The sequence below is a fragment of the Tamandua tetradactyla genome, chromosome 3 (genome assembly GCF_023851605.1).
Source record: "Tamandua tetradactyla isolate mTamTet1 chromosome 3, mTamTet1.pri, whole genome shotgun sequence".
In the NCBI taxonomy this organism is placed as follows: Eukaryota; Metazoa; Chordata; class Mammalia; order Pilosa; family Myrmecophagidae; genus Tamandua; species Tamandua tetradactyla.
The window spans coordinates 131039868-131064587 of record NC_135329.1 but is presented as its reverse complement, the minus strand read 5'-3'; the positions used below and the strand labels follow the sequence as shown (position 1 = coordinate 131064587).

At 36.3% G+C, this 24720-nt stretch overlaps 1 protein-coding gene across 9 annotated transcripts in view; it reads left to right on the top strand.

The window, feature by feature from the left end:
* RBMS1 (RNA binding motif single stranded interacting protein 1) overlaps nucleotides 1-24720 on the top strand; it is a 247943-nt gene that overhangs the window by 172120 nt on the left and 51103 nt on the right. For all 9 annotated transcript variants that reach the window (XM_077153984.1, XM_077153986.1, XM_077153983.1 and 6 more), the window contains one exon: nucleotides 22052-22110. In XM_077153984.1, the coding sequence (XP_077010099.1) occupies nucleotides 22052-22110 (59 nt within the window). The remainder of the gene's footprint in view (nucleotides 1-22051; nucleotides 22111-24720) is intronic.

Sequence of the window (24720 nt, the reverse complement as noted above, 5' to 3'; positions counted from 1 at the left end):
TTACTTAGTGATTCTTTATGTATAACCATTATTTTTACTGACGTTAATCTTATTGATCCTCGAATCCAGTCCCCTTTTCAAAGCAGGTATACCAACACACTTTCACCCACCCACCAACCCGTCATATTTTGGTGGTTACCTGGATTTAAAAAATTTTAAGGACCCAGAAACACTAAGCACAAGTAATTGAGGTTAGGAATCAGGGACAGAGTTTTTGTTTGTTTGTTTTTTTATCACAAAGGACACAAATTGAAACAACCATCATCTTTCACCACTATTTCATAAAAAGAAAGGCCATTTTAAAAGAGGTAGGAGGTACATAAACTCAAAATAAACTTTGTTTTTTGGCCAGCTTACTGTGCTTATTTTTCTGTTATCAGTACCCGACTGGTGACCATCTCCTCTCAGGTTAGTTGAGTGAAACTCTGCTCTGCAGCAACCCTAACCATGCAGTCCCCTAGTTTCTACCTGAATGCTTCCAGTGGCAGCATACTCTCTACTTCAGTTATTAGGAAGGCCTTCCTTATAGTCTTCCTTCTCTGGGTAAGCATCCATTGGGCTTTCAACTGTTCCTTCCTCATAGGAAATGATTTCTAGACCTTTATCCATTGGGCTTTCTCTTCTGAGAGCTTAAAAGACTAGGTGAAAGGAGACGTTGAGGATAAATGGCTTCCTGTAATATATACCCCCACGAAAGCAGACTGCCGTTCATTTATTTATTTATTTATTTTATTACTATTTTTTGCACGGGCAGGCACTGGGAATCGAACCTGGGTCTCCAGTATGGCAGGCAAGAACTCTGCCGCTGAGCCACTGTAGCACCGCCCTCATTTATTTTTTATTTTACTCCTTTCTTCTGAAGGTTGAATGTTAATTTTTTGCCAGGTCTATGCTGAAGCCTAATACACAATGAGGAGAAAAGTCCAAGGCTCACATGTAAGGTGGATGACAGGCATGCAAGATAGTAGCAGGGTGGTGGCTGCAGCCCCGAGGTGCTGGTGGACGGGCTGTGTGGGCTGAGTGCAGGGGCAGCAGCACTTAGCTTGGCTGGCAAGCTGCTGGAGAGCGCCATTAACCTGAGACTTGCAGGATGACTCTGAACTTCCCAGATGAAATAACATCTTCAAGGGCAGGAAATGAAGGTGGAGGAGGACAGGCACAAACACTTACACAGGGATAGGAACACACACTGGAGCCAGGGTGGGTGTTGGGGAATGGTGACAACAGGAAGGCTCATGAGCGGAATGTCTTTCTGTGATCAAGGTCATACACTTTTCTCAAGGTAGCTCAAGTTTGTTTAGTCATTCACGGAACTTAAACTTGTACCTAATCAAAAAAACCCAGGGATTTTTCATGTGCGTAAGCCAAAGCTTTCCTTGACTTTGTGCAGTTGATTTTTTCCCCCTTTGGAACCTAAATACAAGACTTACTTTTTTCCCTGTCAATATATTGTATTGACTTGGGGCAAGTATTCATTCTAGCCTGTTGAAATAATCTTGAAGTATTAATTTTGACATCTTATATTAACCATCCCTTCTTGTTTGGGGACATTTATTTGATTTATGACCTGATTTATGTTTTAAATGCCAAAAAAAAAAAAAAATGCTCGACAAGAACAAAACTCAGTGGCACATCACTAGAGACTTCACACCAGATTGGTCATAACCGTTGACCAGCAGTCTTAAGTTTGTCACTTTTTCAACTTGTTACCCACTCATCCAAACAACATTTCATCCTCCCAGATTTCATCAAGTCCATGGCAGATAATGATTTTTATTTAGCTCAAATCAGAATATACTGTGTATCATTCCTAAGCAGAGTGGTCTTCCCACCACCTTCCAAAAGAGACTGAAAGTTTAATGTGCGTGATTTGCTCTTAAGGATTTACTGGTCACTTGTTCTTTTCCCAAGTCTCTCTAACCTTATGCCTACTAATCTATTCTGTAATTTTACTTCAGATCAATATTAGCTTCACCTGTCTTTATTTTTTGGAATTTTGTTGTTTGATTTTTTGTTTTGAAACTCGGCATGGCACTTTTTCCATGTCACCTCTCCTATTTGGAACATTTCTCAGAACAGCCAAGATCGGAAAATGCTTATGGACTAAGTCCTGGAAGTACAAAGTGCTTAGCTCTTGAGCTCTATGCGCAGACCACCCCCTTGCAGAGTAGAATCAGAAGAACTTCTGGAAAATACAGTGAATTTAAACTGTAGTGGGAGTGAGGCATATTAATTTCATCTGGGATATGGTTATTTTGTGAAACTGATATTAAAGTAATTTACAGCATTCTCTTTCGTTATGTTCTTTTATTTGTAAAGGTAAATCCCTTCTGATATTCTTGAACTTTAAGATTCCGAATTTTGGGAGGCTTATCACTCTGCCCTTGGAAGGGGATAGCTCACCTTTGTCTGCAGTATATAAGGACAATCTTGTTCACAGGCAAAGCAGTAAAGAAATCGGTGTGGAAGCCTTATTTATCCTTTTCCATCAGATGCACTGTCAGAGTTGTAACCATTGTCACAAGTGACCTTTGAGCCAAATTCTAAGTTTAGATATGTCAGCTGTGTGACAGGCTGCTTAACATCCCCTTGCTTGTAGAATGTGTGGGTTATTTTTTTCTTTTTGACTAGTGATACATTTATATTGTATCCCCAAATTTCTTTGAACTGAAATGAATAAAATATCATTTTCCCTTTGTTCTTCTAACTCGTTTTTCAAGGTCATGGGCTGCATTTGGAAATCAGTGTACTGATGCCACATTAGGGTCACAGCCAGCATAATGTTAAGTCTCAGAAATCCCAGGTTGACTCCTGCCCTTTTAGCTTGTGTCAGACCAGGAGAAATTTGTAGGTAATTTTGCTCACTCTGTTTAATACTTTCAGATAATTTTCTGTTTTATTTCAGAAAATGTATTTACTTTCTTCTGTCACATTGTTCTTGTTTTGTATGAAATTATCATTTATGGCTTTTAGTGTTGGCATTTAAATGCATTCAGTGTCTATAGGCTGTGACACAGCTTTTTGGTGTGTCATATGTGTGTGATTTCCAGCTGTGATGTGCAAAAAGAAACAAAAAATTTAGAGATATTAGAAAAGCAATCTAATATCAAACAAAACCCTCCTAGATTTTTGGGTTTTCTCCCCCAACCTTTTAGAGTTTTCTTTTTGGTACTAATTTCTAATTCCATGTTAAGCTCCTAAATTGCCTTGCTTTCCTCATGTGTCTTTATAAGCTAAATTGGGATAAGATACAAGGCCGTGTCCATTTTCCAAGGTAAAATGTGTTATTTCCCTTCTCCCTGCCACTGCCAATCTTCTCTGACTCCCCATACCAAACACTTTAAAGGGGGAAAAATTTTAACTTATATGTTGATATTTTGTTCATTTAACCAATGTACATTGAGTGATTATAAAATGGAGGAACTATGCTGAAAAGTAACAATAAAAACGGTAATTGGTATGTCTGCGTTTTCTCAACATTTTGCATATAGAACTACACTGAAGTTAAGGAGGTGGTCTAGCTTAGTATTCTCAGGTGTTAAGAATTCCTTGCTGGAGAGGGATGGAAGACAAAGATAGCCTTTGTTATTGAAGGTCTGTTAAGTGTCTAGCACTGTGCTTGCTTCTCTACAACAATCCTGTGAGGCGAGGTGAGGATACTGAGTCACAGAACTGGTCATTGGTGCAACTATCATTTTAAAAAAGTCTCACGGTTATTTTATTATCTTCCTTAGAATATAGAAAAGTGACGTGCTATATAAACATGTGAGACTATTGAAGCAACAGAAATACCTTACAGGTTTTGTTGGTGGGAAGGAGAATTCAAGAAATAATCATTGTCACTTCATAAATTCAGTTTAGAAATAAAAGAGCACTTTCTGTAATCAGATTGCATTAATCAGTGTTTGAAACTTTTAGGGATTCAATTTTATGACCATCTACATTTTACTTGCAAAATTTTGGATTGCATTTTCAGAATGCATTATTTTCCTATGATGTATTAGTACTCAGGAGCATTAGTTTGGATCTAGCCACCTGTGACTCCATCGCTGAATGCTGCAGTAGAGCGACCTGTGGCAAAAATATTGTCATAAAGAATGTAAAAGACCCTTTGTGTGCTATGTGCTCTTAAAAGTCCATAAATATTGTAAAACTGCTTTACCTTGGTTGTAGATCATAGTGGACTTGATACTAAACTATAATAGCAGATATGTTTAATAAATCAAATGCTTTATAGTGTGTTTTTTTATTTAGACGATGTATTAGGGTTCTCTAGAGAAACACAACTAATAGGAAAGATCTTTAAATATGAGATTTATAAAGGTGTTCCATGCAAGCATAGGAATGGGAAAGTCCCAAATCCATAGGGCATGCAATGAAGCTGACAGCTCCAATGAAGGGTCTGGATGAAGTCCACAGAAGAGGCTTGCTGGATGAATCAGCAGTGAAAATGTCACTCTTCTTCCTTAAAATTCCTGAGCTGATTAGATTATCTTGTTAGTGGGAGACACGCTTTAGTTCATTGCAGATGTAATCAGCCCTAGATGCAATCAACTGGCTGATTATTTAGTACACCAGCCTTCCAGTTTATCACCCAGCCATGAAATACGCTTGCAGCAATGGCTAGGCCAGTGCTTGCCTAAGCAGAACACTGAGCATCATCACTTGGCCGAGTTGATACCAGAACCTAACCATCACAGAAGGGAAGTTATAACTAAATATGGTGAAAATGAATCTTAGCTATTTTTAATATTCATACTATATGAATTATTTAGTTCAAGCTATGTATGCAGTTTACCAGGCAGCATTAATTATAACTTTATTATCAAGCACTTATAAATGATCGGCCAGTTTCTCCCAGGATACAGAAAAGTGAAGTGCTGTATATACATGTAAGATTATCAGAGCAATGGAAATACAAAGGCAAATAGCAAGAATGGTTCTAAATTTAGCAAGAAAAGATTATCAGTTCTGCAATCTGGGTGCACACTACCAATTTCACATGGACTCTCAAAGGATGTGTTTACATTAAAATTTCAATATTATAAAAAATCAGGTATGTAGATATCTATACTTTCTCTTTAAAAATGTGCTCCTTTGTGCTACTTTGTCCCAAGTCTTCTCTAATTTATTTTCATCTGCCCACTTACTAGCTGATGGTTAGACCACTTGAAGATGTTACGAGCTTCTACTAAATCATCTCTAATCCGCTGGCTACCAGTCTGTGATTGGTACTGGAACTCACTCTCCTTTTCTGGATAGAGCAGAAAAGCATACCTGGTGCTTCATTTTCCCCATCTTCTTTGAATTCACAGGGAGAAGAGCCAGTGCCTTTCCCCTAACACAGACACCATAGCTTATTTTTCTTGAATATCAAGTTAAACATGTAACGCTAGTTCAGCATCCTTTCTCTTAAATCTCTTTTGCCCTTTAGAGCCTTTCTTTGTTTCTGCCAGCATTCCTTATCCCTCCATTTTAATTTCTTGAGCAAGACTGTTAACGCTTAATTATAAAGTGCACCAAATGTCAACAAAATGTGGCATCCCTCTGTGCTATTTCTGGGGATGAGACCTTCATTATTTTACTAAAATGTTGTTTTTATCACTTCCTTTTGCAATTGCAAAACCTTGAGCCACATTCTGTTCCTTAACTTCTTTTCTTAGAATTCTAGGACCTTTTAGGACTTAGCTTCCATTCCTGTACACACTTGTGTTAGACAGACTCCACAGCCCACATCAATTTTTGCTTTCCCAGAAGTCTTCCTCGTTAACTTGGCCTTCCTTCTGAGTTTATGCCCGTTTTACATAGCATTCGCCATGCGAAAATGTCTTAGATTTTTAGTAATTTTTTAATATTAAAAAGTTCTTATATCCCATAACAGACTGTCACTTTGGTAGTAATAATAATCTTACAGTTTTTATTGGCCTTGTTTAGTGAAGGACATACCGTAGACATGTTGTACATATTTGTGGGTTGATTTCTTGATCTGAACTCTTTTTTCTTGACTGTACTAATCTTTCCTGTGATTCATTCACCTTCAGCACCAGATTTTAGTTATTGCTGACCTTTAGATCTGCAATAGTTTTTCCTCCCAAGCATTCTTCTCCTTCAAACTTTGGCTCTAAACCCAACTGCATAAGATGTAGTTTCCTGTTCTACCCCATGTTCCCGGAATCATGTATACACAAAGGCATATCCGCCGTACAAGAGAAGTAGAAGAGGCATTTTATCTAATTTAAGACTTAAGCTAAAACAAGAGGAATGAAAAATTGAATATTTTCTATACTGTTAATTGTTTTACCTTTAGGCAAATCTTAGTAGAAGCAATGAAAATTTACAAGGCTAAAATGCTAAAGTCTTTTAAAATCTGACTGCCTGAATTTTTTAAAGTTTCATATTTTTTTCTTATTAGAGAAGTTGTAGGTTTACATAAAAATCATACAGAAAGTAGATTCCTATATACCAGCCCCCATTATTAACACTTTGCATTAGTGCGGTTCCTTTGCTGCATTGGTTCCTTTGCTGCAATTGATAAAGGTACGTTATTATAATGGTACTGTTAACTGTAGTTCATAGTTTCCATTAGGGTTCACTGTTTGTATAGTCCTATGACTTTTTTGTTTGTTTTGTGTTTAGTTTTTTAATAGTAACATATATATGGCTTAAACCTTTTAACCACATTCAAATATATAATTTGGTGCTATTAGTTATAGTACCATCACCATCATCCATTAACAAAATATCACCCCAAACAAGAAAGACTGTAGCAATTAAGCATTAATTCCCACTCCATCCTCCTACCCCAGCCCCTGGTAAGCTGTATTCTGGTCTCTGTATCTACAAATGGTCTTATTCTAGTTATTTTATATCAGGGAGATCATGTAAAATTTATTCTATTTTTGCCTGGCTTATTTCACTCAATATGACATCTTCAGGTTTCAGCCATGTTCCCATGCGTATCAGAACTTCATTTGTTTTCAGAGATGTATAATATTCCTTTGTATGTATGTATCACAATGTGTTAATCCATCTGTTAATGGAAATTTGGATTGCTTCCATCTTTTGGCAGTTGTGAATAATGCCACTGTGAGCATCAGTGTGCTAATATTTGTCTGATTTCAATTCTTTGGGGTATATTCTTAGAACTAGGATTGCCAGATCATATGGTAATTCTGTACTTACCCTTCTGAGGAACTGCCGAACTATTTTCCACAGCAGCTATGCCATTTTGAACAGGAGTCCCTATTTCTCTACACCGTCTGCAAAGCTTATTTTCCATTTTTTAAATAGTAACTATTCAAGTGGGTCAAGTGGGTGTGAAATGGTTTCTCCCTGTGATTTTGTTTTGCATTTCCGTAATGGCTAATGATTTTGACCATCTTTTCATGTGCTTTTTCTTGCCATTTGTATATCTTCTCTAGAGAAATGTCAATTCAAATCTTTTGCCATTTTTAAATTGGGTTATTTGTCTTTTTGTTATTGAATTATAGGAGTTCTTTATGTATTCTGAATATTAAACCCATACCAGATATATATTTTCCAACTGTTTTCTCCCATTCTGTAGGTTGTCTTTATACTTTCATGATGAAGTCTTTAAATGAACAAAAGTTTTACTGTAGATGAAGCCCCATTTATTTTTTTTGTTGTTCCATGCCTTCAGTGTAAAGTCTAAAAAACTATTGCCTAACACTAGGTCTTGAAGATGCTTCCCTTTGCTTTCTTATATATTTTCTTATATTTGGGTATTTGGTCCATTTTGAGTTAATTTTTGTATATATGATACAGTTGAGTTCCATCTTCATTCTTTTGCATACAGATTCCCAGTTTTTCCAGCATAATTTGTTGAAGAGCCTTTTCTTTACCAGTTGGGCAGACTTGGCACCCTTGTAAAGAATGAGCTGATAATGAATGAGATGGTTTATTTCTGAACTCTCAGATTAATACCATTAGTCTGTATGTATGCCCTTGTTTCAGTGCCATGCTATTTTGATTACTGTGGCTTTGTAGTTAAGTTTTAACATTGGAAAGTGTGAGGCTGACTTCATTCTTCTTTTGCAAGATGGTTTGGCTATTTGGGCTCCCTTAACTTTCCATGTGAGTTTGATGATTGGCTTTTCCATTTCTGCTAAAAAGGCTTATAGAATTTTGATAGCCATTGTGTTGAATTTGTAAATCAGTTTGAGTAGAATTGGCATCTTGACAATATTTGGTCTTCCAATCCATGAACATGAGTGTCTACTGATGTACTTAGATCTTCTTTCATTTCTTTTACCAGTGTTTTGTAGTTTCCCATGTATAAGTCCTTTATAGCCATAGCCTTCATTGAATTTTTCCTAGATATTTGATTATTTTTACTTGCTTTGTAAATGGAAAATTATTTCTGTATTTTTCTTCAGATTGTGTTTTACTAGTATATAGAGACTTATGCTCTTTGGTGTTTTCTTGTGGCCTTCAAATTCTTTTGCCGAATTTGTTTATTAGCTCTGGTAGCTTTGTTACGGATTTTTCAGGATTTTCTATATATGCAGTCATGTCAACTGCAAATACTGAAAGATTTGTTTTCCCATTCCAATTCAAATGATTTTACTTCTTTTTCTTACCTAATTGCTCTGGCTAGAACTTCCAGTATAGTGTTGAATGACTGTGGTGACAGTGGGTAACCTTCTCTTCTTCCAGATCTTAGGGGGAAAGCTTATAGGCTTTCACCATCAAGTATGATGTTACCTGTGAGTTTTTCATATATATACCCTTTGTTATTTTCAAGAAGTTTCTTCTGTTCCTAGTTTTCTAAGGATTTTTAATAAGAAGCCTTGCTGGTTTCTTAATAAACTAGACAATATAGATAAAATGGACAACTTCCTAGAAAGGTATGAACAACCAGCATTGACTTGAGAAGAAATAGACGACCTCAACAAACCAATCACAAGTAAAGAAATTGAATTAGTCATTAAGAAGCTCCCCCAAAAGAAAACAGGACCAGATGGCTTCACGTGTGAATTCTACCAAACATTCCGGAAAGAATTAGTACCAGTCCTGCTCAAATTCTTCAAAAAAATTGAAGAGGAGGGAAGTCTACCTAACTTATTCTATGAAGCCAACATCACCCTCATACCAAAGCCAGACAAAGATATTATAAGAAAAGAAAATTACAGACCAGTCTCTCTTATGAATATAGGTGCAGAAATCTTCAACAAAATTCTTGCAAATTGAATCCAGCAGCACATTAAAATAATTATACAGCATGACGAAGTAGGATTCATCCCAGGTATACAAGGATGATTCAACATAAGAAAATCAATTAATGTAATACACCATATCAACAAATCAAAGCAGAAAAACCACATGATCATCTCAGTTGATGCAGAAAAGGCATTTGACAAAATTCAGCATCCTTTCTTATTAAAAACACTTAAAAAATAGGAATAGAAGGGAACTTCCTCAACGTAATAAAGGGACTATATGAAAAACCCACAGCTAACATTATCCTCAATGGGGAAAAACTGAAAACTTTCCCCCTAAGATCAGGAACAAGACAAGGATGTCCACTATCACCACTGTTATTCAACATTGTGTTGAAAGTTCTAGCTAGAGCAATTAGAGAAGAAAAAGAAATACAAAGCATCACAATTGGAAAGGAAGAAGTAAAACTCTCACTGTTTGCAGATGATATGATTCTGTATGTCGAAAACACTGGAAAATCCACAGCAAAACTACTAGAGCTAATAAATGAGTACAGCAAAGTGGCAGGTTACAAGATCAACACTCAAAAATCTGTAGTGTTTCTATACGCTAGTAATGAACAACCTGAGGGGGAAATTTAAAAAAATCCATTTACAATTACACCAAAGGAATAAAATATTTAGGAATAAATTTAACTAAGGATACAAAAGACCTAGACAAAGAAAAATACAAGAAATTGATAAAATAAATCCCAGAAGACCTAAGTAAATGAAAGAGCATACTGTGTTCATGGATTGGAAGACTAAATATAGTTAAGATGTCACTTCTACCTAAATTGATTTACAGATCCAATGCAATACCAATTAAAATCCTAAAAACAGCTTTTCAGAAATAGAAAAACCAATAACCAAATTTGTCTGGAAGGGCAGGGTGCCCTGAATAGCTAAAAGTATCCTGAGGAAAAAAAATGAAGTCGAAGGTCTCACACTACCTGACTCTTAAGGCTTATTATGAAGCTACAGTGGTCAAAACAGCATGGTACTGGCATAAAGATAGATATACTGACCACTGGAATCAAGTAGAGTGTTCAGATAATAGACCCTCTCATCAAAGGACAATTGACCTTTGATAAGGCAGTCAAACCAACTCACTTGGGACAGAACAGTCTCTTCAATAAATGGTGCATAGAGAACTGGATAGCCACATGCAAAAGAATGAAAGAGAACCCATATCTCACACCCTATACAAAAATTAACTCCAAATGGATCAAAAACCTAAACATTAGATCTAAGACCATAAAACTTTTAGGAGAAAATGTAGGGAAATATCTTATAAATCTTATAAAAGGAGGCAGTTCCTAGATCTTATACCCAAAGCACAAGCATTGAAGAAAGAAAGAAAGAAATGGGAACTCCTCAAAATTAAACACTTTTGTGCATCAAAGAACTTTGTCAAAAAAGTAAAAAGACAGCCTACACAACGGGAAACAATATTTGGAAATGATATATCAGATAAAGGTCTAATATCCAGAATATATAAAGAGATTGTTCAATTCAAGAACAAAAAGACAAGCAACCTAATTGCAAAATGGGCAAAAGACATGAACAGACACTCCTCAGAAGAAGAAATACGAGTGGCCAAAAGGCACATGAAAAGATGCTCAACTTCCCTGGCTATTAGGGAAATGCAAAACAAAACCACAATGGCCATTATCAATAAAACAGAAAACGACAAGTGCTGGAGAGGATGTGGAGAAAGTGGCACACTTAATCCACTGTTGGTGGGAATGTCAAATGGTACAACTACTGTGGAAGGTGGTTTGGTGGTTCCTCAGGAAGCTAAGTATAGAATTGCCATATGACCCTGTCATACCATTACTAGGTATCTACTCAGAGGACATGAGGGCAAGGACACAAATGGACATTTGCACACCAATGTTTACAGCAGCATTATTTACAATTGCCAAGAGATGGAAACAGCCAAAATGTCCATGAGCAGATGAGTGGCCAAATAAATGGTGGTATATACATACAATGGAATATTATACAGCTGTAAGACAGAATTAAGTTATGAAGTATGTAACAACATGGATGGACCTTAAGGACGTTATGCTGAGTGAGATTAGCCAGAAACAAAAGGACAAATTCTGTATGGTCTCACTGATATGAACTGACATTAGTGAATGAACTTGGAGAATTCCAGTTAGGAACAGAGACCATCAGGAGATAGAAATAGGGTAGATATTGGTTCATTGGAGCTGAAAAGATACAGATTGTGCAACAGGACTGATTATAAAAATTCAGAAATGGATAGCATAATACTACCTAACTGTAATACAATAATGTTAGTACATTGAATGACACTGAATGTGAGAATGATAGAGGAGGGCTGGAGGCACAAATGAAACCAGCAGGGAAGATAAGGCAATAAAGACTGAGATGCTATAATCTAGGAATGCCTCGAGTGTACAATGATAGTGAGTAAATGTACAAATTAAAAAATGTTTTTGCATGAGGAAGAACCAAAAATAAATAAATAAATAAAAAGCCTCACTAGGTTTTGTCAAATGCCTTTTCTGCATCAGTTAAAGTAATCTTTTTATCTTCCTTCTTTTAATGTGGCATATTATATTAAATGATTTTCTTGTGTTGAACCATTCCAGCTTACCTGGGATAAATCCCACTTGCATGGTGTATACTTATTTTAATGTGCTGTTGACTTCAGTTCAGTTTCCTAGTATTTTGTTGAGAATTTTTGCATCGATAACCATAAGAGAAATTGGTCTGTAATTTTCTTTTCTTGAGGTATCTGTGTCTGGCTTTAGTAATAGGGCAACAGTGTCCTCATTGAATGAGTTAGGAAATGTTCCCTCATCTTCAATTTTTTGGAAAAATTTAAGCAAGATTAGTACTAATTCTTCTTGGAATTCACCTGTGAATTCATCTGTTCCTGAACTTTTCTTTAAGTTGTGAAGTTTTCGATAACTGACCCAGTCTCTTCGTTAGTTTTTGATTTGTTAAGAACTTTTGTTTCTTCTTGAGTCAGCCTTAGGTAGTTTTTGTGTTTCTAGGAATTTGTCCATTTCATCTAAGTTTTCTAATTTGTTGAAATAAAGCTGTTTGGGGTATCCTCTAATAATCATTTTTATTTCTTTGGGGTCAGTAATAATGACCCCATTTTCATTTCTGATTTTAGTTATTTGCATTCTCTTTCTTTTTTTTTCTTTGTCAATCTAGCTAAAGATTTGTTTTATTGTCCTTTTCAAAGAACCAACTTTTGATTTTGTTGACTCTCTTATTTTATTATACTCTATTTCTTTCATCTGCACTCTAATCTTTGCTATTTCCTTCCTTCTGCTTGTTTTGTGCTTAGTTTGCTCTTCTTTTTCCAGATACTCCAATTGTGAATTTAGGTGTCTGATTTGAGCACTTTCTTCTATTTTATGTAAACATTAAGAGCTATGAATTTCTCTCTGAGTATTGTCTTTACTGCATTCCATAAGTTTCAGTACATACGTGTTTTCATTTTCATTTGCCTCACAGTATTTCTGAATTTCCTTGTGATTTCTTCTTTGACCTATTGAATGTTTAAAAGTACATTGTTTAATTTCCACATATTTGTGAATTTTCCAATTCTCCATCTGTTTTTTATTTCTTGCTTCATTCATTGTGGTCAGGGAAGATTCATTGTATTATCTCAATATATTTTAATTTATTGAGACTTGTTTTGTGACCTGTCATACGGACTATCCTGGAGAATGATCTATATGTATTAAAGAAAAATGTGTATTCTACTCTTGGGTGAAGTGTCCAAATATGTCTGTTCTAGTAGGTTTGGAGTATTATTAAAGTCTTCTGTTTTTTTGTTTATCTTTTGTCTAAATGCTCCGTTTATTAAAAGTGGCTTATAGACGTCTCCTAGTATTAATATAGATCCATCTGTTTCTTCCTTCAAATTCGTCAATATTTGCTTAATATATTTTGGGGCTCTGCCATTAGGTATATATATTATACTTGTTATATTCTTATAGAATGGGCTCCTTTATCAGTATATAGTAAATTTCACTGTCACTCGTAACAGTTATTGACTGAAGTCTATTTATGTGATGTTAGTATAGCTACTCCAGCTCCCTGCTCTCCTTTTTTTTCTTTGACATGGGCAGGCACCAGGAATCGAATCCGGGTCTCTGGCATTGCAGACGAGAACTCTGCCTGCTGAGCCACCGTGGCCTGCCCTCCCAGCTCTCTTGATTATTATTTGCATGGTATATTTATTTTCATCCTTTCATTTTATGCTGTCTTATACCTTGAAATATAAATGTGTAAATTACATGTACGCAGGTCATGCTTTTTTATCCATTCTTGTCAGTCTTTGCCTTTTGTCTGGAGAGTTTATTCCATTTAAATTTAAAGTAATAACTGATAATATAGACTCTTCTTTTTCCATCTTGCTATTTGATCTTTGTAAGTCATACCTTTGGGTCCCTCAATTCTACCATTAATGCTTATTTTCTATTTTAAAAAATTTGTTTTCACTGTACCATTTTGAGTCCCTGCTCATCTCTTTCATATGTATGTTTCATATATATTTTTATGGTTATCAGGGGGCTTAAATTTAATATCCTAAATCTATAACAATATTGTTTGATACCAATTTAACTTCAAAAACATATAGTAACACTGTTCACATACTCCTCTATTCCCTCAATTTTTGTTGTATCTTTATACATTGTATATGCTGTACCATAGATTTATCATTACTTTTTATGCATTTGCATTTTAGAACCTGTAAGAAGTAAAAGTAGAGTTACCTGCAAAAAAAAAATACAGTACAGTAGTACTGACATTTATAATTACCTGTATGTTTACCTTTACTGGAGGTCTTTATTTCTTTATGCTAGTCTGATCCCCTCCCCAAATGTCCTTTCCTTTCAGTCTCAAGAACTCCCTTTTGCATTGCTTATTGAAAAGGTCTGGTGGTGAAGAATTCCCTTGGTTTTTGTTCATCTGAGAATGTCCTAATTTTGCCTTCATTTATGAAAGACATTCTCCCAGTCATAAAATTCTTGGTTGTCAATTCTTTTCTTTTAGCCTGTTAATTATCTCATCCCACTGCTTTCTTACCTTCAGTAATGTCTGATATCAGCATTTAATCTTATTGGGACTATTGTGCATAACACATTGCTTTTCTAATTGGGACTATTGTGCATAACACATTGCTTTTCTCCTGGAATTTACAGCACTCTCTCACCTTTTCCTTCACAATCAACAGATTTTACTACTAGCTGTCTATGTGTGATTCTCTTCTAGTTTGTCCAATTTGGGGTTCTTTAGGATTCTTGAATATGCAAATTCATATCCTTTGTTAAATTGGAAGAATTTACTGCCACATTTAGTTTGCTATTTCTTCTGCCCCTTTCTTCTTCCTTTGTGATTCCCATAATGCATATCTTCTTTATGGTATCCCACAGGTCTCTTAGGCTCTGTTCATTTTTTAAGTTTGTTTCTTTATGCTCCTCAGCCTGAACGTTTCAATCATCTTGTTTTCGAGTTCACTGATTCTTTCTTCTGCTAGTTCTAATCTGCTGTTGAAACTCTCTAGGGAATTTTTCATGTCAGTTATTGTGGGCTTCAATTCCAATATTTCTGTTTAGTTCCTTCTTAAAATTTGTATCTGCTTATTAGATTATAACATCGTTCATTTATTTGTTTTCCTGATATCCTTTAGTTCTTTTCTGTGTTTTCCTGTATTTTTTTTAGTATATTGAGAATCAATTTTTTTTAATGTTCTTGCTTAGTATGTTCAAAGTCTGGTCTTTTATATTTATAAAAATCCCAGATTTTTATCCTATTCCTGCAGATGTTCCATCATTTCCTATAGATCTTTGTTTTTAGTCTTGTATTCTTTTGTTGCACTCTGTACATTCTCATGTTTTAAAGTGTTAATTTTAGGGTAGAATTCCTTAAGTTTGTACAGCTAGTGATGTGACAAAGATTTCCTTCAGTGCCAGGGAGGTAACAAAAACAAATCAATACATTAAAAAACACCCTTCACAGTGCTTGCAAAATTGCTTTCTGTTGTCTGATGCTCTCCTTTAAAGTTTAGCTCTCCTATCAAGGAGATCAGCTGGAGGTAAATGGTGAAGTATAAGGTTCTCTAGATATTTTCTGACTCTGTACCATGACCTGGTATTGTGCTTGCTCATAGCTTTAGAAATTGTGCTGTTTGCTGTAATTAGAATGTTCCTTCTACATTCTGTGAAATAGAATTTCTTCTCCTCCTGAGTTCTCTATTGGCCATATTAAAGCAAGTAAGTTATCTTTTGGCCTAGGCTGTTTTGACTTACTTGTCTACAAGCTCCTTCCTCTTGCAGGGTAAATTCTAGGTAGTGGTGGGGAAGGGGGTTAAGTGCTGGGGGAGGGGGGAGCTGGAGAGAAGTTTCTTAGTTCAGCCTTACAGGCTACGCCAGATTGACTGGCACTGACGTAGACCCCCAGTATATGCATAGGGGTTACTCTACTCCTGCTAGAATGGGAACAGGGAGTGACAGTCGAAGCACAGGCTGGCTCTGTTGGGTCAGGGGTGGGGGAGGGGGGTGGTAGGAAGGGCTGGCAGGGGTACTTTGAGCTTCTCCTATCTAGGCTGCATTGTCTTGCTTGGTCACCCACCCAGTTACTGCAAACCTTTAACTGTTTTCTGGAATTTTGTAGAAGATGGCTCTGCTATTTTTTGCTAAATGTTCAAGAGCCCACGGGGGAACAGCACCATGGACCATCTTAGCACTGTTATCCTCATCAACTGGTGATCACTGAATTTTTAAATTTCACATATCTTGTATCTCATCTGCATATGCTTACCAGTTCTATACCAGGTAGATAAAACAATATGACAGGTGAGTTATTCAAGGTAATGAGATATCAGAATTATATCAATAAATGAATTTGTTTTATTTTAGGCCTCATTCTTCAACAAACTTTTGTATTAGCAAAAATGATATTTTATACCTTTTTCCTCCTATTTAGCCTTCGTTAGAAAAGTTCTAACAAATTTTGGCAAATCCACTTTTATTGAGAGACCTCTGAGAAAATAAGTCAGTCAAAAAAACACTCAGAAACACAACCAGCTAGAAAACTACATAAACGATATTACCTGTGTGTGTGCATGCATCTATATTTTGTTTTCCTCCACCTAGTCCAAAATAACAAGACAGTTTTTTACTTATAGTCCCCAAGTCCATTCCTTCCAAATAGAGATGTGGGCTATTCCTTTTAAGCGTTAAAGCAGTCTTACTTCCTCCACACAGTTATGTGTCCTATTGGGCATCTTATTCCAGAATCTGATAATTTCATTTACACAAGAAATCTTGAAAACTCCCTTTTTCTGCATCTGTTTTAGAGAAGTCTTTGGCAGTAACAGACTGCTCTCATCCCTTCACTCATTTAGATTCAAAGTAGGTATTGCTTTGAACCCATGGTACAATCTATGGTTTCTGACTAAAGTTTCTGCAACTGTCAGCATGCTTGGCCTTTTAACTCCAAACAAACTTCCTGCCTCCCAATTTTGCTACTCATTAGCTGTGTACCTTGAGCAGGTCCTTAACTCACTCTGTTCCTCATTTTCACATCTACAAAGTGGAAATGATATCCTACTGACTCAGAAAGACTGTTGTGAAAATTAAAATAATTTACTTCAATCTTTTAAGATAGTGCCTGGCATATGATAAGGGCTGTGTAAATATAAGCTATTGCTTTTATTATTCCCCTCTGCTAACTTACTACATCATTTGCTTTCCAGTGTTGCTCCTGATACTACTATAACCTCCTTTGGAGTTGTTCTAGTTTCTGTTTATTCTCTTTTTTGACCTCTTTCCCTCCTTTATTTAATTATTATCATTTGCATGGGCATAGCACCTCTCACAAGATGCATGAGTCCTTTGTCCTTCGGAAGCATTTCAGCTGTTAAAACAAACAAAAGCCATCATCCCATATGTGTGAACAATATTTGCTCCTTTCTCAAACTTATAAAAATGATCTTTTTTTTGTCAACATTATAAGAGGACACTTTTTCTAAGTAGTGTTTTCAGTGCACTTGTTGCCTTTGAAGGTTTAATAACGTTCATAAAATGTCTCAAAACTAACCACAAATAGTGGAAATGATGCCAAGGTGCCTTAAATGAATTTACAACTGAAATGACCCATAATAAAATAAAATAACTCATCAGCCATTGTCGCCATCTGTTGGTGGTATTTTGGAGTGGACTCCACTCGATAGAGAATCTTGGCTTGTAATTAACTGGGAAGGTTAGTAAATTCCTTATCAGAGGAGTGTGTGTGTGTGTGTGTGTGTGTGTGTGTGTGTGTCCCTGTACATGCACATGGGACAAAGTCTATAAAAAGAGGTTCATATCTAGCACCTAAGGTGATTTTAATTTTTTTCAACCTATTTTTCTGTATATTCTAATTACAATAACCATATATTTCTTTTGTAATTAAAATGAACAACAGCATAGAGTTTAGGAGGGATTAAGTGATGGAGGCAGGAGGAAGAAATTAAGCTTTATTTACTAAATGCAAACTAAAGTACACTTGGATTTTATATTACAGGAAATGAATGAATATATAAAAATGGAAATCGAAAAAAACTGGGTGAAACTGCGGCACACAAAAAATAGTTTTAGTCTACACAAAAGATTTGACAGACATAGCTGCTTTTCTTAACCAAATGTTTTTGGGTCAGTAGGCTTAAATATAAATTTTTGCTTCTTATCTTTTGAATTTCTAATTCTTCTATAGTCACATCTCTTAATTATTCCTATCCTTTTATTGTCAAAGCATTCTGTGGAGTGGATTATCTGTTTTTACCAAAAGTATTATTTTCTCAGTAGCCAGGGTTGTGTCTGAACATTGTTATTTTGAAGCTGGATAAAAACCAGAGTGTTCATATTCAAATTTTTTTCTATAAAATTTTAATGTTTGCTTTCTTAGGTCCCCTCTATGGTCTTAGAATGTGAGTTTTGCTGGCCAGCAGACTTGTTTCTCCCAATACATTTTATGTCCTTTTTCTTTTTTTTTTTTTTTAAATAAATTAAGGTTCAAGTATGAACGAGTGGGTGATGGTGGAAATCTTTTCCTTCGGACTTTTTATCAGAATGGCTGCTATTCTTGTAGGCATTGAGGATCTACAATAGAATTAGACTAAATTTTAATGATCTGAAATTATTTCTTTCTCACTAGTCCTACATTATTAATTCTTATTGCAAATAAAACTAGGATAAGGAGATCCTGTCTGCTCAGAACCCTGCTTCCCCCTTTCCTGTTCCTGGAGGTGCCACTTATACTTGGCCCTTCCCCATATTCTAGGCCTGGACCTTTCTAGTCCTTTTCTCATGTCCTCAGAATTGATGTGTACTCTATTCCATTCCCACTATCCTGTGCCTGGGTCACCCATTGAGAGGCCAACTTAGCCAGGGCCTGAGTGACGTCAGGTGTTCCAGCTTCCAGTCCAAGAACCTGGTTTAACAGGGTCTCTTGTGCTGTGTGAAGTGTAACTGAGTAGGGCATCCCAAAAGAGATGCTTTAGGGGACGGGAGTCCTCTAACATCCCTCAGGGGACTCTACCTAAGCAGCTTCCTGGTCATCCACTTCCCTTCAGGAAGTCAATTTGCAGAAACCCCACCACAGAATAAAAGGTGTTTTCTGACTTTCTGGGAGGGCATAGTCTCTCAGTCTTAACCTGCAAATCACTATGAAAACCACAATAGAAAGTGATCAATTTCAGAAATCTCTCTTCTCCTCCCCTCTCTAACCCTCTTTCAACCATGACCCACATGTTTGTTTCTTATATTATCAAACAAACAAACAAAAAACTCTTTTGACTTGGAAAATCAATTCCTATACCTTAACAAAAGGGACTTTCCATACCTATGCTGAGTATATGAAAGAAACATTGTTTCTCAGGTCATTTATAGTGGTAACTTAAGCATGATCATTTTCAGAGCTTTAGGATTTTATGTGAGATCTTAGGCTCCTATGAGCTTTTAATTTCCCATTTGCAAAAACCGGGCATAATAACATGAACCTCATAGGGTCATTGTGAATTTAAATTATGTAAGGATCCCACAAGCAAAGTGCCTGCCATAGTACCTAGAACATAAGTAGGAACTCATTTAAGTAAATGTAATCCCTTTTCTTATTTTTTCTAAAATTAACAGCTATGTGGTTGAAGGGGTTACTACTCTGAAGAATTAGGGATGGTTCCACAAAAAAGATGATATTCGAACAGGTCCTTCAAGCATGGGTAGGACAGAATTATGGAAAGAGGGCAGAGACTTGTTTAAAGTGGTGTGGTAGGTGAATTCCACTGGCAGACAGGTTTGGAAGAACCAGAGACGGTAAGCAAGAAGAACTATTATGAGTTTTCTTACTAAATCCAGGCATAGTAAAGGGAAGAAAGAGTGAATAATAGAGACATCAAGGACAAAACTCCGAAGAGTTATTGACTGACTGAATCCAGGAATAGCCGAGTTGGTGGTATTTCAAGAGCTCTGAGCGTGGTGGAAGGTTGGGAGAATGGCAGTGCTGTTGAATGGAGACAGGGCAAGGTGTGTTTGGGGTGCAGCTGAGGGTATGATGTAGAAAATAGCGAATGTGAGATGAATGGTAAAATATTTGAGTGGAAAGAGGCAAAGACAAAAACTAAAGGTTCAGTGGTATTGCAAAACAAAGCAGAAAGGAGAATTGGGTATTGTCAGCAGAGAGGCATCACTTTTAAAAACCATGGCGTGGATGGGTTTCCCATGAAGAAGGAATGTTTGGGGACCCTATTAAGCTTGACAAAAGCACTCAGTTAAGGAAGTGGAGGAAGAAGCTTGAATGGGCAAAGAACCACAGAAGGGGTGCTGGGAAAGGTGAGCTGAGATCCTGGGAGTGCAGGGCCAGAGGCCAGCAGGGGTGCACCTCAGGTGATGTAGGAATGTGGAAGAGTGTCAGAGGTAGAAAAGATAAAAAAGAATCTAAAGAAGCTGTGGCATGGATCGACTATCCCCACGGCCAAGAGGCTTGTCTTTTTTCCTGCTTGCCACACCTCTTTTTCTCCACATTTTACCTCGATATCTTTCACACCATTAAATGAGAGCAACCAGGATAGAGACCTTTACCTACAGTACTCAGATTGTTTTACAAAAGCCCCTGAACTCTGTGACCTCAGGCAATCTGTGATTCTCAGTCTCGTTATCCTACCGAGATCAGGAGTCAGACCAACTTTCTTCCCTACTTTGGGAAAGGTGTGAGGCAGGAATGCAATCTAAAAATGCTTTCATCCAAGATTTGGGCAAAGGGGAGAACACGAGTAAATACTAAACATGTAATTAGGTAGATACATGGTTGCTAAAAGGTGGTCTTTCAAGCCCTTATTTTTTATCTGGTTTATGGATTTTCTAAAATTGTGTTGCTGTTTTTGTAGGATTAGTGACCTGTGTTAATGTTATAAATATGCACAATCTGTAGGGCATTGAAGGTGTTTATGCGGCATTATGCCTCTTGGATGTAATTGTCATTTGAACCTTTAAATTGTCTTTACTTTGATAATCACTTGATTACATGTTGACACAGAGTGAAGATAGGGAAAAATTAACTGGAGGAGAAAGGACACTTAAGCCGGTTATGTTTTCTAGATAAATGTATTTAAGCTTTTTTTAGTGCATAAAATTTGAAATCTACGATGTTGAAAATGGTTTAGACTACTACACAGATACTTGTTTCCTAAAACTTGTAAGATTTTTTTTGTCCTTAGAATCAATCATGAAGTTATATTACAGAAAATGCAAAACTTTAAAAGTTAATATATAGGAAAGTAGAATTTTGTTAATTTACGACGTTTTCTTTTTTCCTGCTTGCCACATCTCTTTCTCCACATCTTACCTTGATATCTTTCACACCATTAAATGAGAGCAGAACCAGGATAGAGGGCTAGGCCTTCACCTGTAATGGAGGAAACTTGAATCTCAGATACGTGAAGTGTGTGGGCTTAGTACACATATGCAAACTTAGACTGTCGCTTGATTTTCGGTAGCATTGTGCTAATTATTAATGTTCTTTATTTTCTTCTCCCCACCCCCCAACTTCTGTTGCACATTAAGGAATGTTAATGTGCTTTTCATACATGATTATATATGCTTATATAATCCCTGGTTCACTGTTTTATTGTCTTCCATTTTCCATCTCTTGTACATGTGTGCATGCACACACATTAGTATAAGAGAATCCTGTATTATTACTAACAAGTTAAAAGAGGCGTCAATAAATGTATTTATGAACAGTAATCAAAATTACAAGAAACTACCTGTTTTAAACATACCATTCATTAGGTGTGTTAAACATGCATGCATGTGTGTGTGTCATTCTGTGATAATCTAGAGCCACAAGCACTGTCTGCAGAACCAAAATGAATAGGATGCAGACTGCTTTTCTCCCCTTATTATTTCATCAGGGCTGTGATGTTCATCTCATGTGCCCTTTAGTAGTGTGGAGGCATGCATTTATTTGGCGCTGTCATTTTTGACCACAAGAAAAAATTATTTTTTAAAGGGCTCGTATTCATTTTGTTGTTGTTGTTGTTGTTCCAGGGTGTTCGGGTAAGTACCAGATTCCTGGAAGTTAAATATCGAGCTGTTATCCAAAGCTCTGAGTGGGAGGCCTAGCCAGTCCACCCCCTTTTTTTAAGCTTAGTTTTGAGTTTAAAGTCTCATTTCCTTTCCCCTAGAAAAAAAATTTTGTTCTTTAAAGTTTGCAGATGATTGAAAGGTATGTGTGTTCTTTGGACTTTATTTAATAAAGTTTCCTTGATTGTAATTTCTTTTTTAATTTTTTTTTAGATATGGAAAAATAGTCTCCACAAAGGCAATTTTGGATAAGACAACGAACAAATGCAAAGGTATGTTTTCTTGGCTGATGATTTGCTAGATGTTATGTTTTTAAAATATGGTAGAATTTTAAACTTCCTCTTTGGTTTCAAAACTGCCTCAATTTTATTAAAAAGCAAATCTTGTGTCACCCAGTTTCTATCTTGCAATGTCAGCATATTGTTTACGTTCTCTACGGCTGAGTTTTTGATGGAAGCCCAGGAGCAGCTAGCAATTTGCCAGAAATCCAGATCTGACACTAGTGGAGTAAACATGCAAAGTACTGGTTGGCATTTAGCCTCTGCTTTTAAAAGAAGAGTAAAGTTAGAAAATAGCTTTTCTTTTCTTCAGCCTAAGGAGATTAGAGCTGCTTACTGTGGACTGTTGGGCTGTACTAAAGAACTGAAAAGATTACATATTGTGCAAATTGGCTCTATTAATTAGAATCGAGTAGTTTTAAGCAGTACTTAATTACATGTTTCAATACTTCCAATTGTTCTCTGCTGAATGTCTGTTGACAATATTGGCAGTGGGGAGGAGAGAACCATTTTCACTGACCAAATTGTAATAGGGAGGGGAGGTCATAAGCCCCTTTGAAATATGCTGCTTCTAATTTAATGCACTGATCTTCGGTTTTCCCAGTAATTAGGATGAGCTCATCCAGCTCCGTGAGCTGGAAGAGGAGGCGTCTACAGGCGGCACAGATGCTCTGTGGTTCTGACTTTTAATGATCCAGCATCTTAACAATAGGCATGTGATTTCTAGGAAAAGGGAAGAATGGAGTCAGCTGACTTTGAGTCTTAACTACTGACCCCATGAATTGAAATAAGGTTGACGGGAATAGGCAGAGAAGGCAAATCTCATCATTAATTAGGCCCCAGTTTTGCAAGCAGTGGTGAAGGCGGTGGTTTAGCACAATCTGAAAAAGGCAAAGAACATAAATGCTATGGTAGGGCCTCTCCTCAGAAGCCAGACATTTCCTTTAATCTTGAATTGAAGTGGTTCACTGCATTTCTGTCTGTTCTTCAAAGTACCTAAATTTAAAGGAGCTATTGTGGCAAATATCTAAGCCCATATTTAATCAACGTGGCATGTTGTAGCAGTTATGCCTTGGGACAATGAATAGAATAGTGCTTTCTGTAGAGTGGTGCTCAATAACTATTCTAAATGAATTAAACTAGAGATACTCAAATTGTAGACTAAAGTGTGTACACTCACTGCTTAGATTGGTCTTATTTAACGCATTTGTAAATGATTTTGGGAGAGCAGGGGACATGGAAAAATCTTTTGGTTTTGTAAAGAAAAGTGAACGCTTGCAAGCATAAAACAGGAAGTGATCTCTAACACTAGTTTCAAAGCAGGCAAGAAATCACAGTAGATAAGTAGTCTCACTCAGCCTTATCCTGCCCGCACATCATGGAAACTCAATCTGTTAAAATGTAGAAAAGTCCTGTCTGAGAAAGAGGACCCAGAGGACTCCTGGTTAAATTATTCACCACACCCTTAAACTGAAAACACTATTGTGTACTCTTCTCAGATGAGAACCTATTTCATAGAACCCCAAATTCCATATGTTCAAGGTGAACTAGAAATGATATGAGTAAAAATGAACAAATGCCGAATCTAACATAATGTCATAATGCAAACCCTTATGAATTGGAAAAGGACTGCAGATAGGCAGAGGATTCCTGGGGCTTCTAAATAAGGGGAGGAATAGTTCAGAACTGATTTCAGATACAAGCTGTCTCCTGGAGACCTCCTTTATAGGCGGGTCTCAAATCAGACACTGCCTTTGTGGTGAGGGTGGGGGGTGGCAGTGATAGAAAATTTCCAGGGATCTCTCTTGCCTGGCACAAACCTTTCAGCAGTAGGTATCTAAGAAGAGGGTATATAAGAATAGGTTTTTTTAAATCCTGGAAGCAAGAATGAGAGAGCTAATGAAAAAGTAATTTTAGGATATATGAGAAGAAATAACACTTAATTTAGCTCATAATAAAGTTCAATAGATACTTTGATAACTTGAAATCAGATTGATTCAACGTGAATATAGATTAATGGATAAGAGATTAATTATAGAGTATTAATATAAATGAGAAGTATTGGGTTATGTACCAAATTTTTGAGATTGAATAGATTAAAGAATTTTATATCTAGAAGTGAGATCTTAGCCCAAAACATTTTTTTATCACAAAACATATTGTAAAGCCTGTAGGAGAAAATGAAACTAAAGAAAACATTGGTCTAAATGACATGTACTTTAGTTATTAAATTAAAAAATTCACAAATCAATTGCTTGTTTACATTTCAAGTTTTGTCTGCATTTAACCAAGAAAAATTATTTAAATGCATACCAACACTGATGGGGGTGTATGTGTGCATGTATGTATCAGTTTAGGACAAAAAAAGCTCAAAAAGGATTGATTGAGAAATTGATTAGTTATTTATGCTTACAGAGTTGTATGTAAGATCAGAACGCACACATAAGTAAAAACAGGAAACTTAAGATTACTATAGCCATAATCCCTTCTCTAAGGTTCCATATGCCCTTGCCAGCAATGGACCAAAAATATGTCTCCACCCTTTTCGGTGCCTAAGGCAAAAATAGAAAATGTAATGATGCCATGATTTAGTCATTACAATGT